Source organism: Cetorhinus maximus, chromosome 6 (genome assembly GCF_964194155.1).
Source record: "Cetorhinus maximus chromosome 6, sCetMax3.hap1.1, whole genome shotgun sequence".
In the NCBI taxonomy this organism is placed as follows: Eukaryota; Metazoa; Chordata; class Chondrichthyes; order Lamniformes; family Cetorhinidae; genus Cetorhinus; species Cetorhinus maximus.
The window spans coordinates 10,450,237-10,465,939 of NC_135884.1; the positions used below are offsets into that span (position 1 = coordinate 10,450,237).

General features: G+C 45.5%; 1 protein-coding gene across 1 annotated transcript in view; it reads left to right on the forward strand.

Annotated features, from left to right (window-relative positions):
• The window catches only part of LOC144681516 (semaphorin-3G-like), a 152,282-nt gene that overhangs the window by 86,588 nt on the left and 49,991 nt on the right, over positions 1-15,703 (forward strand). Inside the window, 2 exon segments of the mRNA XM_078543158.1 lie at positions 5,963-6,025; positions 12,055-12,174. Of these exon segments, the coding sequence (XP_078399284.1) occupies positions 5,963-6,025; positions 12,055-12,174 (183 nt within the window).

Here is a 15,703-nt window from a genome sequence, read left to right on the forward strand (position 1 = left end):
GACAACTCCAATATAGTCTTCCTGGGGTCCAGCAAACAGATGAGTTTCAGGAGCAGCTCATGAGGGTCTTTAAAGTTCAGGTTGTCCGATGTCAGTAGAGGCTCCAGCTGCTTGGTCAGTTTCCCCTGGTAACCGTTCAGCTTCAACTTCATTGCTGTGGATTGTTTGGAATTATCTAGTTCATTGCAATGGAATGTGGAGCTATTTACACTTGGACCAAACTGGCAGAAATTGTGGCCTGTTTCAAAGAAGGCCTCCATAGATTTCAGTCTCTCTTCTTAAAATCAAAAATAATGGGGTTAGGAATTCTCCTTCTTTCTTTCTCTCTCCTTCTCTATTCCTCAAGTGAAGTGAGTTTGGTGGAACCTCGTGTCCATATTTATGTGTGCGGAGACAGTGGTGTAATGGTATTGTCACTGGACTGGTCATCCAGAGACCCAGCGTGATGCTCTTGGGACCTGGGTTCAAATCCAATTTTGGTGGAATTGAATTCAATAAAAATATGGAATTATAAGTCTAGTGGTGAACATGAGACCATTGTCGATTGTTGTAAATTCACTAATGCCCTTTAGGGAATAAAATCTGCTGTCCTTACCTGATCTAGCTTACATGTGACTCCAGACGTGCAGTAATCTGGTTGACTCTAAAATGGCCTAGCAAGGCACTCAGTTTTAACAAGCCAGTAAAAAGGAATGAAACTGGACGGACCACCGGGCATTGACCTAGGCACCAGAAATGAAAACGGCAAACCTGGCCCTGTCGACCCTGCAAAGTCCTCCTTACGAATATCTGGGAGCTTTGCCAAAATTGGAAGAGCTGTCTCATAGACTAGTCAAGCATCAGCCTGACATTGTCATTCTTACAGAATCATACCTTACAGATCATGTCCCAGACACCATCACCATCCCTGGGTATGCCTTGTCCCACCAGCAGGACAGACCCAGCAGAGGTGGTGGCACAGTGGTATACAGTCAGGATGGAGTTGCCCTGGGAGTCCTCAACATTGACTCTGGACCCTATGAAGTCTCATGGCATCAAGTCAAACGTGGGCAAGGAAACATCCTGCTGATTACCACATATTGCCCCTATCCACCTTACTACAGCTTTGCTCCAAAATGGACAAAAGAGCTGAACTCCAGAGGTGAGGTGAGAATGACTGCCCTTGGCATCAAGGCAGCATTTGACCGAGTGTGGCATCAAGGAACCCTGGCAAAACTGGGGTCATTGGGAATCAGGGGGAAAACCCTCGCAGGTTGGGGCCAAAGGAAGATGGTTGTGGTTGTTGGAGGTCAGTCATCTCAGCTCCAGGACATCACTGCAGGAGTCCCTCAGGGTAGTGTCCTAGGCCCAACCATCTTCAGCTGTTTCATCAATGACCTTCCTTCCACCATTAGGTCAGAAGTGGGGATGTTCGCTGACGACTGCACAATGTTCAGTACCATTCATGACTCCTCAGATACTGAAGCAGTCCATGTCCAAATGCAGCAAGAGCTGGACAATGTCCAGACTTGGGCTGACAAGTGGCAGGTAACATTCACACCACACAAGTGCCAGGCAATGACCATCTCCAACAAGAGAGAATCTAACCATCGTTCCTTAATATTCAATGGCATTACCATCACTGAATCCCCCACTATCAACATCCTGGGGGTTACCATTGACCAGAAACTGAACTGGACTAGTCGTATAAATACTGTGGCTACAAGAGCAGGTCAGAGGCTAGGAATCTTGTGGTGAGTAACTCACCTCCTGGCTCTCCAAAGTCTGTCCACCATCTACAAGGCACAAGTCAGGAGTGTGATGGAATACTCCCCACTTGCCTGAATGAGTGCAGCTCCTACAACACTCCAGAAGCTTGACACCATCCAGGACAAAGCAGCCCGCTTGATTGGCACCACATCCACAAACATTCACTCCCTCCACCATTGACATGCAGTGGCAGCAGTGTGTACCATCGACAAGATGCACTGCAGGAACTCACCAAGGCTCCTTAGACAGAACCTTCCAAACCCACGACCGTTACCATGTGGAAGGTGGATTGGTGACAACTGGAGAGATGAATAGGTGATAACTGGAGGGGTGGATAGGTGACAACTAGAGAGATGAATAGGTGACAACTGGAGGGGTGGATAGGTGATAACTGGAGAGGTGGATAGGTGATAACTGGAGGGGTGGATAGGTGACAACTGGAGAGGTGGATAGGTGATAACTGGAGGGGTGGATAGGTGACAACCGGAGGGCTGGGTAGGTGAAAACTGGAGGGGTGGATAGGTGATAACTGGGAGTGGTGGATAGGTGACAACCGGAGGGGTGGATAGGTGATAACTGGGAGGGGTGGATAGGTGATAACTGGAGGGGTGGATAGGTGACAACCGGAGGGGTGGATAGGTGACAACTGGGAGAGGTGACCTGTTACCAGAAAGTGTGCTGCACAAAAAAATCCTAAATTATATTGAAGAATCATTCCAAATTCAGCTATTTCTCGCTGTCACTAAAGCATTGTTTTAGTTTTTTGCTGCTGCAGCCTTCTATAGCTCTTAGATGTGGAGTGAGGAGTAAAGTGGGGTGTCCATAATCCTGGAGCTTCTGAACAATAACCGTAGTATAAGTGTAATGCGGTGCAGTGTGTAATTTAGTATAGTGTAGTCTATTATAGCGCAAATGTAGCGTTGATAATGCCGAATTGTAAATGCAGAGTAGACCCAGCAGAAACAGGTCTGGAAGAAAATATAATGGTGCAAGATTATTTCTTGCCTAAGAAAATGAGTTTTCTTTACAACACTGTATTTCATTAAGCTGCTCTCTGCTCTGCTGCTGTTTCCTCCAACTCCATCCACACTGGGTCACATTGAAGGTGTAGTCTGGTTGTGGTAACACTTGTCGCCGTGTGCTTTATACTGTTGTGGCTTTATTCACCTGCCTGAAATTATGTATCAGGGATTGAGTTACAGTCTGCTCCTTTCTTTCCTTTTGCTTCATGCTCACGATGTGGGCAGCACTACCTGCATTTATTGCCCACCCTGCATTTATTTTAAGAATAGTGAAGCGATGCCATTGAGAGAGCAGTTAAGAGTCAGCAACGCTGGTGTGGGACTGAAGGTGAGACTGGGTAAGAATGCCAGGTTGCCTTCCCTGAAGCATGATAATGAGCCAGCTAGATTTTTGTTATGCCAACCTGACAGCTTCCTGGTCACGTTTACCAATAGAGTACCAACTTTTTCCATGTTTTTAAAACCTTAGTTCAAATTCTCAAACTGCCATGGTGAGATTTGAACGTGCATTCTGCTAGATTGCTAGTTCAGTAAACATAACCACTACATTGCCATATCCCCTTGTATTGAGGTAGTGCTGCAATATCAAGAATTGCCCCTCTTGGGGTGAGGGACCATTTGCCTGTTCAAGGGTAATTTGAACAACAGCCAGGACCTTCTCTCTGCTCCTGTTCCCCTCAACCAGCATCACCCAAAAGGAAAGCCGCTTCCTGGAGAAATGTATTCCCTTCTGGGTAACTCATTTTAGGAAGGATATGTTGGCCTTGGAGGGAGTGCACCAGAGTTTCACTAGAAGGGTACTTTCATTTCAAGGGTTAAGTTAAAAAGAGAGATTATACAAACGAGAGTTGTATTCCCTGGAATTTAGAGGGCTCGCGGTGATTTAGAGTTTTGAGATATTCAGGGGAACTGACAGGATCAATAGAGAGAAATTATTTCCTCTGGTTAGGGAGTCTAGGACTAGGGGACATGGTGTAAAATGTGGACCCAGACCTTTCAGGAGTGAAATTAGGAAACAGTTTTATGTGGAAAGAAAAGAAAGACTTGTATTTATATTGCACTTTCCATGAACATGGGACGTCTCTAGGCGTTTTACAGCCAATGAAGTAATTGTGAAGTGTGGTCACTGTTGCAAAGTGGGAAATGCAGCAGCCAATTTGCACACAGTGAACTCCCACAAGCAACACTGTGATAGTCACCTGTTAATAATCTGTTTTTGGGATAACTCCCCAGCTCTTCCTCGTAATTATTCCCATGTAGGATCGCCAACCCTTCCAGAATGGCTGGGAGTCTCCTGGAATCAGCATCAGTTGGGGGAGGCAGAGGTGTAGTGATATTATCGCTGGATTAATAATTCAGAGACCTCGGGTAATGCTCTGGGGGTCTGGGCTCAAATTCCACCACAGCAGATGGTGAAATTTGAATTCAACAAAAATCTGGAATGAAAAGTTCATGATGACCATGAAACCATTGCCAATTGTTATAAAAACCCATCTGGTTCACTAATGTCCTTTAGGGAAGGAAATCTGCTGTGTTACATATGACTCCAGACCCACAGCAATGTGGTTGACTCTTAAATGCCCTCTGAAAAAGTGCTGGCCTAGCCAGCAACACCCACATCCCATGAACAAAATTTTTTTTTTTTTTAAATCTCCCGGTTGCCAAAGAAATCTTAAAACAATGTTTCATTGACGCCAGAGTGAGGTGGGCCTGTTTGGTCCACAAGCATCATCAGCCCACCTCCCCCACAAACCAGGAAGGAGGGTCTTGTGGCGCTGGCTGAGAAATGTAGTCTCTCTATTCCCTGCGTGGCGGAGAGTGGGGTACTGGGTGAAGAGCAGGTCACACAACTTCCAGACGACACTTCAACCAGGTGGGGAAGCAGTGACATGACTTGTCGCAAGTGAAGCGCTGGAAGTCGAGGTAAAGAGAGAAAGTTGTGGCTGGATATGGCAGTGTCAGAGGGTATAAGTAGCAGCTTAGTTGAGATTGAGATTTTCTAGTTTTTCCCAGCAGTAAAAGGATGTGGGGCAGGATTTGTATTTATGTATCTCTGTTCATATTCATACCTTGGACAGCCAGTCCATCAATGTTGACACAAAAAATACTACTCAAAATTGTGATAAGAAATAATATTAGTGAATAAAGAGCGCATACCACACATGGAACTTTTAATAATATATTGATTGATTGTATAATAAATTTATCACCATTATATCACCATTTTTTATTTTCTGCTAAAATGAAAGTTTGATGTTAAATTTTTTTTAAGGCATATTTGATGTGCTATCTTTTTTAAGTTATCTTTTTTCCTCAAGTAAATTGCTTTTAACTAACTCTTCTGAACACAAGAAAATTTTCTAAATGAACTGTCCCCTCTGAAGCTATAATAAATGCAACCAATTACATAGGTCACCATTATCCGTGAAATTGGCATCACTTCCGCCGACATCTCCTGGAATATGTCCAGCCAGAGTTGGCAACCCTATTCCCATGAGGTCTTTCACATCCACCAAGTAGGCAGATGGGGTTTAACATCACATCCGAAAGACAGCACCTCACACCCTCAGTACTGCACTGGGTTGTCAGCCGTGGTTTTTGTACCTAAGGCCTGGAGTGGGACTTGAACTCAGAGCTTTGTGATTTAGAGGTGAGAATGCACCCACTGAGCCCCAGCTGGTTATGGGTGAAAGAGTGGAAGTTTGGGTCAGTTGTTGACTTTAAATCTTTTTCTTAAGGGATATGGGGCAAAGGCGGGTATGTAGAGTTAGGTCACAGTCCAACCATGACCTCAATGAATGGCAGAATAGGCTCAAGGGGCTAATTGGCCTCCTCCTGTTCCTATGTCCTCTGTGGAGCAGTGATGGCCCAGAATGATGCTGTGGTTTTACTTATACAAGTCACTGCAACTCATAGCGTAATCCATTGTGTGAAGTGCTTTGAAATACTCAAATGTGGTAAAGTGCTATATAAATGCAAGTGGTTTTTTTTTTGAGTGCTTAACTAGTAAGGAGAAATAATATTCTTTGTATAGATCACATTGCACCAACATGGATGGGGGAGGGTTAATTGGTGATTAACACACTTTGGGGCAACATCTGACACTTGCTCCACTTCTGTGCATGAATCACTTATTGGATTTATTGCTATTTAATACTAGTTTAATGATCCTCTTCCTTGTTCTCTTTCAGATTTATTGGCCAGCTCTGCCTGGTCAGGAGGAGGAATGTGCCCTCAAGGGAAAAGACCCATTTGTAAGTGCAAAGGATTTATTGTCTACAATAAAGTATGTTGGGGAAAATATCACTCAGCCATTTCAATGGACTTGTCCTATGTTTAAGAATAATTGTCATGTATTTCAGATTAAAACCCAACCTACTGTTCCCCCATCCATTTTATCAGGATTGTCTCGGATTTCCCATTGTAAACTGTAGCTCTTCAGCCCTGTTTACATCCTGCTCTCCACGTGTTATGTGCGTTTGCACTCTTCTGTTTCATAATTAATGGTTTCCTCGGGTCCCACAAGGTGCAGTGAGCTCCTCTCACTGGCTTTTTTCTTCACACACGGGTTTGTGAGGCTGTGGACTTCACTGCTGGAGTTAGTGCTTAAACCAGAGGGCTGGGTTTTATGCTCCCCTCTCAGCAGGTTCGAAGGCAGTAGGAAAGGGGTGGCACTCCTAACATGCAACGCATGGCCTGCCCGCCAGCTACCCGCCCACCTCCGACCTGTCTCAGATTTTTACGAGGGGCGGGTGGAGGCATTGGGCCCACCCATTAAGACCCTTAAGTGGACAACAAATGGCTACTTAAGGGCCGCATCCCAACCCTGATGGATTTTACCTCCCAGCAAGGGAGACCTATGCCTCTGGGGAGGTGGTGGTATGGTGGTATTGTCACTGAACTGGTATTCCAGAGACCCAGGGTAAGGCCCTGGGGACCTGGGTTCAAATCCCACCACAGCAGAGGGTGAAATTTGAATCCAATAAAAATCTGGAATTAAAAGTCTGATGATGACCACAAAATGATTGTTGTAAAAACCCATCTGGTTCACTAATGTTCTTGAGGGAAGGCAATCTGCTGGTCTGGCCTACATGTGACTCCAGACCCACAGCAATGTGGTTGACTCTTAAAATGCTCTGTGAACATGGGCAATTAGGGATGGGTAATAAATGCTGGCCTAGCCAGTGACACCCACATCCCATGAATGAATGGAAAAATAAGCGGGTAGCCTGGTAGCTTTAGCTGTAAGGCAAAGGGGGCGATCTCCTTTTTTAGATTCAGAGGCAGCAGCGCCACCCCTCACCCCCCCTCCCCCCCCACTCATAGGTGGGGCTTTCAGTGAGAGGAAATTATCATTTTATCATTTTGTGTTCATCCTGACTTACCTTTCTGCTTTTACATTCTCCATTGCTGCTTAATTTGACAAAGGAATTTGGCAGGATAGATGTGAGAAACTGCCTCACATCTCAAGCACCACACAAGTGGCAGAGTTTATAGAATAAACTAGCTGGCGGGTCCAGTTATGGATCCAGTTTTATGGTGACACACTCAGTAACAGAAATGCCAGCACAGTTTCCGCCAATGTTAAATGCTGTTCAACCATATCTTATTAGGAGGGTTAATGAGGCCTCGTGAAGGCCTGATGTGAGCGGCCAGGCCGAATGGTCTAACTGACCATTAATTGCAGCAGCAAGTGACCTTTGACCTGTAGGTAATGGCATGGGCAAGTTCTGTTAGCTTCCTTGCTCTGCGATTCGAGTGATGTCATCTGATAACCATGAACAGGAGATGGTACATGATTGGCACAGACTCCGCAGGTCCCTGGTACCAGACATCTTGATTGGAAATAAGAAGAGAGAAGATTAGTCAATCTTTTTTTCCTTTTTCAGTCTTTTCCAATTCCCCTCTTTATCTGGGGTTTCTCGATTTGTGATCGCATAACTTTATTCTCTCAAAACGTATCTTGTGCAAAAAATGAAGCCACTCAAAATGGTGGAAGAAGGTCATTGGTTTCTGTAAAATAAAAGCAAAACACTGCAGATGCTGGAGATCTGAAATAAAAACAGAAAGTGCTGGAAAAGCTCAGCAGGTCTGGCAGCATCTGTGGAGAGAGAAACAGAGTTAATGTTTTGAGCCCAATATGACTCTTCTTTGGAAGTGAAGAAGAGTCATATTGGACTTAAAATACTAACTCTTTATATCTCCACAGATGCTGCCAGACTTGATGAGTTTTCCAGAACTTTGTTTTTATTTTATCATTAGTTTCTGTCTTAATTTCAAATTTTCAGAGTTTGCAGTTTCTCTTAATAGATTACACAGCTAACCCTGAATGGATTTATTTTCATGATGTTCTAGCCAAGATCCTTTTAAAACAAGAACATGCATTTGTTTGCCTTTTGTGCCATTTTTATTGCCTTTTATGTGGAAGAAGATTTTTACAAGCACTTTCCTGATCATGAGAGAGAAATCCAGTGGGCACTGAACATGGGGAAAGGACGGATGATACAAACATGCAAATTTGGAGCAGGAGTAGGCCATTCGGCCCCTCGAGCCTGCTCCGCCATTGAATAACATCATGGCTGATCTGATTGTAACCTCAACCTCACATTCCTGCCTATCCCTTTAACCTTTCACCCCCTTGTTTATCAAGAATCTATCTACCTCTGCCTTAAAAATATTCAAAGACTCTGCTTCCACCACATTTTGAGGAAGAGAGTTCCAAAGACTCACAACGCTCTAAGAGAAAAAAATTCTCCTCATCTCTGTCTTAAATGAGCGACCATTTATTTTTAAACCGTGACCCCTAGTTCTAGGTTCCCTCAAGAGGAAACATCCTCTTCACATCCACCCTGTCAAAAACCCTCAGGATCTTATATTTCAATCAAGTCGCCTCTTCTTAACTCCAGCAGATACAAGCCTAGCCTATCTAACCTTTCCTCATTAGGCAACCTGCCCATTCTAGTACACCTTCTCTGAACTGCTTCCAATGCATTTACATCCTTCCTTAAATAAAACCAATAATGTACACAGTACTCCAGATGTGGTCTCACCAATGCCCTGTATAACTGAGGCATAACCTCCCCACTTTTGTATTTGATTCCCCTCGCAATAAATAATAACATTTCATTAACTTTCCTAATCACTTGCTGCATCTGCATACTAACCTTTGCAATTCATGCACTAGGACACCGAGGTCCCTTTGCATCTCAGAGCTCTGAAGTCTCTCACTGTTCAGATAATATGCTTATTTTTTTATTTTTCCTGCCAAAATGGACAGTTTCACATTTTCCCACATTATACTCCAATTCCCAGACCTTTGCCCACTCACTTAACCTATCTATATTCCTTTGTAGCCTCTTCACATCTTACTTTTCTACCTATCTTTGTTTGGTCAGCAAATTTAGCCAGTCCCTTCATCCAAGTCATTTATCTAAATTGTAAAAAGTTGAGGCCCCAGCAGCACTGATCCCTGTGGCACACCACTCGTTACATCTTGCCAACCAGAAAAAGACCATTTTATGCCTACCCTCTGTTTCCTCTTAATGAGATAATCTTCTATCCATTCCAATATGTTACCCCCTAGACCATGAGCTTTTATTTCTCGTGATAACCTTTGATGTGGCACCTTATCAAATGCCTTCTGGAAATCTAAGTACAGTACATCCACCTTTATCCCTTTATCCACTTCTTCAAAGAACTCCAATAAATTGGTTAAACATGATTTCCCTTTCACAAAACCATGTTGACTCTGCCTGATTACCTTGAATTTTTCCACGTGCCCTGCCATAACATCTTTAATAATAGCTTCTAACATTTTCCCTATGACGGATGTTAAGCTAACTGACCTGTAGTTTCGTGCTATCTGTCTTCCCCCCTTTTTGAATAATTCATTCGAATAGGAGGGAAATCTGATCGACGCTGAATATGAGGAGAGGGCAAATGATACAAACATGCAAACTAGGAACAGGAGTAGGCCATTCAGCCCCTCGAGCCTGCTCCACCATTCAATAAGATCATGGCTGATCTGATTATATACTCAACTCCACATTCCCATCTACTCCCTATAACTTTCCACCCCCTTGCTTATCAAGAATCTATCTACCTCTGTCTCCAAAGACACTGCTTCCACCGTCCACCGGCTTTTGAGGAAAAGAGTTCCAGAGACTCACGACCCTCTGAGAGGAAAGATTTCTCCTCATCCCTGCCTTAAATGGGTGATCACTTATCAGGGAGGTGGGGATGGGATCTGAAGGCACAGTCAACTTTTGAAAATGGGAAGGGGTTGACAAGGCAAAAGATACGCGGGTTGGGAATTGCAGAGGGCAGGACCATCGTGGCTGATTGGCCGCCAGTGACAGCGTGAAGAACGACAGGGGTGGATAAGGTTCTGATTGTCCGAGGAGATCAGGATGGCAACGTCTTGAAGATGGGGCTGAGAGTTTTGAACTAGTACACTGGGACACGGGGAGTCAGGAGAGCTAGGAGAGGACGGCGGGAGTGACAGGAGAGTGACACTTCCTGTCAATGAGGAAACAGCTGCACTATTTCGGACGAGTTGAAGGTTGATACGGGTGGCCAGATAGCAGGGCGTGTATCATTGATAATATTCTGAGAGTCTCCTCAGGAGTAAGGGGTGCATATCACAGATGATGTATTATAAACTTTACAATGAGGCGGGATGTGTAACAGAGACAATGTTACAATGAATGTGGGCTGGGCTTATTTTTCCTATTCTGTTAAACACTAGAGCGTGCGATGGGAACGATCTGAAATTCTATTTCTGACCTTGCTCCTTTGACCTGCTCAGGAGAGGCTGTTTCTTGTGTGCTTTCTTTGGCAGTGATACTTTATTTTCTTTTCTACGAAATGTTCTGATGCCCACTTCCCAACCTTTCATCAGCGAGGGAAGGGTTACTGCAAAAGGACTGATACGGCGGTGGAAGTGCATATCTCTAGGGAGCAGTGTCTGAGTCTCGCTGGGTATTTTTTTTTGCTGCACAGGAACACTCAGCAAGCGACACTGCAAAAACAATAGGGCAGCCATTTCCTCGCTGGGACTGGTGCACTGGGAAAGAGACCTCCTGACCTCGGAGCATCTTGTCAGGCCTTAAATGGTAAAGAGACTTCAACCGAAGGCCTCTGTGAAACAGCTGGCACAGTAGGCCGATTGCGGTGAAGTATTAGCTTCTCAGAGGTCACCTATTGCTTCCCTCCATTGTTTAAGGGCATGGGAGGCAATGCCAACACAAGTAAACGGCACATCCGAGCTGGGACAGGAGTTGACAGTCAATACGTGTCAGATTAAGACACCCTCATAGGCCAAAATGCTTGCTATTATCACCTAAGAAACTGGCACATGTGAGGGCGACATTAGCTGTTATGAACAAACATCGTTGCCCACTGTTTCAGGCTGCACTTGAATCATTAAGGAAAATGACCCCAGTGTACAGTTAATCCTTGGAAGTACCACAGAGACTGGGAAATGACAGAACACCAGGGTGGTCAATTATTTTAAAAAGATTTTAGCTTACACACTTATGACATTGGAGCCAGTGACAGAAATAATTGTCCTGCTGCTCATGCATCACCCATGTGTTCACTGACCTACGTTGGCCCATGGTTAAGCACGCCTCGATTTTAAGATCCTCAAACGTGTTTTCAAATATCTCCATGTCCTTGGCCGTCCCTGGCTCTGCAATCTCCTCCAACCCTACGACCCTCCAAGATCTCTGCATTCTGCCAATTCTGGCCTCTTGCTGTGCGTTCCTGATTTTATCTGGCCCATCACTGGTGGCTGTACCTTCAGCTGCCGAGACCCTAAGCTCTGGAATTCCCTCTCTAAACCTCTCCGCCCCTCTACCTCTCTCTCTTCCTCCTTGAAGATACTCTGTAAAACCTAACCTCTCAACTGTCCTAATCTCTCCTGATGTGGCTCAGAGTCAAATGTTGCTGGATGATGCTCCTGCAAAGTGCCTCGTGACATCTTACTACATTAAAGGTACTATATAAATGAAACTTGTTGTGATATTATCCTGAAATTAAGTTTTATAAATGTAGGAAGTTGAATCTTTTGAAGGGAATTTTAACCTAACTTGTTGGGCTGGCCTGTTTCTGATCTGTGGACCCGATTTAACGCACAGTATGATGTGGAGTGTGGCCACTAAACATGGGGAAGGTCAGGACGGAATACAAATGTTCAACACTTAATGAGCACAAACCTGACCCAGAAACTCTGTCACTCTGATGAACCTAGTGCCTTATTCTGCCCTCCTTTCTGTTCCAGAGTGAGTGCGCCAACTACGTGCGGGTACTGCACCCTTACAACCGAACCCACCTGTTGGCCTGCGGAACGGGCGCTTTCCAGCCGCTGTGTGCCCTGGTGTACGTGGGGCACAGAGGAGAGGTAAGCTGCTGCTCAGCTCCCACTTTTTAAAGAGCCCGGTGATCGCTCGCTCGAAACCCATTCACCTGCGACAAGAGTTAGAACCGAGAACCTTGTCTCGATTTGACGGGGATCCTCCTCGGGCGACAGGAGGGGTGCGGGCGGGAGGGTGACGAGGTGGGTGTTGCTCCTGCTCCGCTACTGGAGGCTCAGCATTTACGCAGGTTCCTCCACTGAAGTGAGAAGAGGAAAATTCCCGAGGACAGTCACCTCATTTGTCATTGAAGAAGCCTGGGCGGTGAGAGACCTTATTTTATAAGCAGTGACTTATAAGGGCTTCATTTATAGGGGGCTGACTTAATACAGGACTACCTCAAATGTAAGACTGCCGTATACATACAGGGCTGTCGTTAATAGACCGTTGCCTTTAATATGGAACTGCTATTCATATAGGCCCATTGTTCTACATATAGGGCTGTCGTACAGAGAGGGCTGCCCCTGAGGCTCAGTTAGGAAATGTATTACACTGTATTAACAGTAAAAATTGAAGAGGATTTTGTAATTTTGGGACGTGGACACCAGGGCCGAAAGTGGGACCCAGCACCGCGCCATGTGGAGAGCAGTCACCCAATATGGATTTTGCCTGGAGCGGCCAATGAGTGGCCAGAGGGACCCCTCGCTGTCCAATTAAGGTGGATTCTTAAAGCCGCAGGTCCAAGAGGAGGCCCTTTAGCACGGAAGGAGCTGCTGCATTCTGCTGCAGATAAGGAAGAGAAGAGAAGGCTTCCTGCCTCAGAAGGCACCCTCTCGGCAACTTTAAAAAAAAAATCTTGAATTCAAAAATGCCCACAGCTGCCGGGCCCACCATTGTGGTCACCACAGGTGTGGCCATGAGGCAGGTTGTAGGAGATTCGCAAAGGCGTCCTGGAGGACTGCCCCGCCCAACTCCCAATTCGCCTCTGGGAGGCGCTCTCCAGACAGCTGCCATGCTCCGGTGCCGGGGGTGGGGGTTTTGTGTGGTGGGGGGGGGGATGTGGTGCTGCCTGCAGGTTGATTGGAAATTTCCGGTCAGCCCCTAATAATTGACCTTTACATTTTCTAAACAAGCTACCTGGGCTGGTGCCATTCCCTCCCCAATCTGGGCTCTGGGAGAAAATGGCTCAGGAGTGGAACGCTGGCTAGTGCCATTCCCGCCCCCATGACCTGGCGAAAATCTTGCCCTTTGATCTTGATCCCAGGATGTGTGGCAGGGGATTGGTCAGAGCTGGGGGTATGGTGGTGGGAGATGGAGGCAGGGGGGGTTGGTATGGGGTTGCGTAAGAGCAGGGATTGGGTCAAGGAGCTAAACACTGAGGTTTCTGGCCCTTAGGCATCACGCACACACCCACCGCCATTACAGATGTGGACATCGGGGCATCCGACAGTAGTGAAGATACTTAAATCGGGCTCCCACAGTGCAAGTTTAGAGCTGACTGTTGCTGTGTGGGGCTTCCCAGGGACAGGCAAACTCACCAGTGATTGAGAGCTGGGTGCTGCTGGTTTCACGAGCGCCTGTTTCAACAGTCCTTGTGGGGCTGGAGGAGCAGGAGCTGCCTTCCTCCCACCTACCTCAGGGCCCTTGAAGAAGCTTTCGACACCCTAGCGAGAGCTGGTGCCATCAGGGAAACCAGGACAAAGGCTAGACGAGAGTTTGTCACCCGGCTCTGCTGCTTACCCACCCTCTATCTGACTGCATTGTCTTTTCATTCATCCTAAAGTGAGTGCAGAAGTGCCCAGTTTACTGCTCTGGTGCTTAGAAGTGACAGCTGTGGTTTCATTTTAGGCCAGAAAACAATGGAGGTCAGCTCCTGTCCACCCAGGAGGGTCTAATCATATTGAGAGGTCCTCAAGTCACATGAGAGGGCAGAGAATTGATCAAAATATGGAATTGTCCACAGGGATAACTGAGTCCGTAGCTTCAGTTTCAGGAAGAGAGGATTAAAGAGGCAACATAAATTCATAGAAAGAGATTACAGTGATAAAATACATGCCAGTGGGAACCGCACTGAGGTTTAGAAGATACTTAATGAGTTAGGGAAAGTGAACCCAGGTTAATGACTTAAGGAAACAGGGCAAAGAGCACACATGTTCATTGTGAAGGAAATATTCACAACAGATGCATGGCACAGAAATGGGTCACTCAGCCAACTGGTCCGTGTTAGTGATTGTGTTCCACACTAGCCTTCTCCCGATGCTCTTCATCCAACCCTATCAACATAGCCTTTCCGGCTTTCCCTTTAATGCATCTATTCAATTCAGCTGCGCCTGCGCAAGTTCCACATTCTTGCCATTCCCTGGGTAAATACATTTCTCCTGAATTCCCCATCGGATTCATTAGCGACTATCTTACAATGATGGAATCAAGTGGAAACTCCTTCCCTCATCTATCCTATCAAACCTCTCCAATAACCTGAAAGATCTTTATCAGGTTACCCCAAAGCCTTCTCTGATCCAGAAGAAAATGTCCCAGCCGGTTCAATTTTTCCTGATAGGTATAACATCTCAGTTCTGGAATCATCCCTGTAAGTCTTTTTTGCACCTTCCCGAGTGTTTCTATATCCATTTATAAGATGGAGAACATGTACTCCATGATCTGTGTGATCGCACATCGATCACTTTTTATTGCAGTTGTTTCTTGGTTACGGTATATGGCTGTACAGTATGTGATAATATTTATTGTATTGCTTTTGTATCTGATCCATCCTCCAACTGGACTAGCAATCTCCACTGCTGAACCAGGTGCAGATCATTTTAATGTTTGCTTACCTAAATAGTGGCCTGAACTTCAATACTATAAAACTCATTTTACAAATGTTAATAGAGTGAAGCAGTTCCAATGTTGCAGAACCGAGAGAGAATTAACAAAGGAAAATATGTTGGAAATAATTGTTTTCCTTCAAAAATTTACAGTAAGTGAAATGGGCAAATGGAACCCTTGGAGAGGGGCCTCACTGATTCCCCCCCACTTCACAATTCCTTTTGGGGTCTGAAGTTGGCTTTTCGAGAAATGTCATCAGTGCTGCCTTGTTGCATATTTGATTTAGGAGAATATTTTGCAAACTTACCCAGGGGGCTGTGGAAGCTCAATCATTGAGCACGTTCGAGACAGAAATCGATGGATTTTCGGATGCTAATGACATCAAGGGATGTGGGGATAATGCAGGAAAGCAGTGTTCAGGTCGAGGATCAGCCATGGCCTAATCAAATGCTGGAGAAAGCGTGACGGGCCGAATGGCCCACACCAGCTCCAATTTCCTATGTTCCTAATTTGTAGCGCTCAGCTCATTTAACTGGAAAGCTTGAATGTTGTTGGCTATTGGAGGCACATTCCTGGAGCTGTACCATGTGCGTAACTGCAACGAGCTCTTCCTCAGGCTCTAGCCGGACCATGCATTCCAAAATTAGATCCACGAAAACCCTAACCAGAATTCAGGGTGTAAGATGAAACTTTTTACACTTTATTTTGTTCCTGTTGGACCAATAATTTATTCCTATTCGTCCAGTGTAGCTC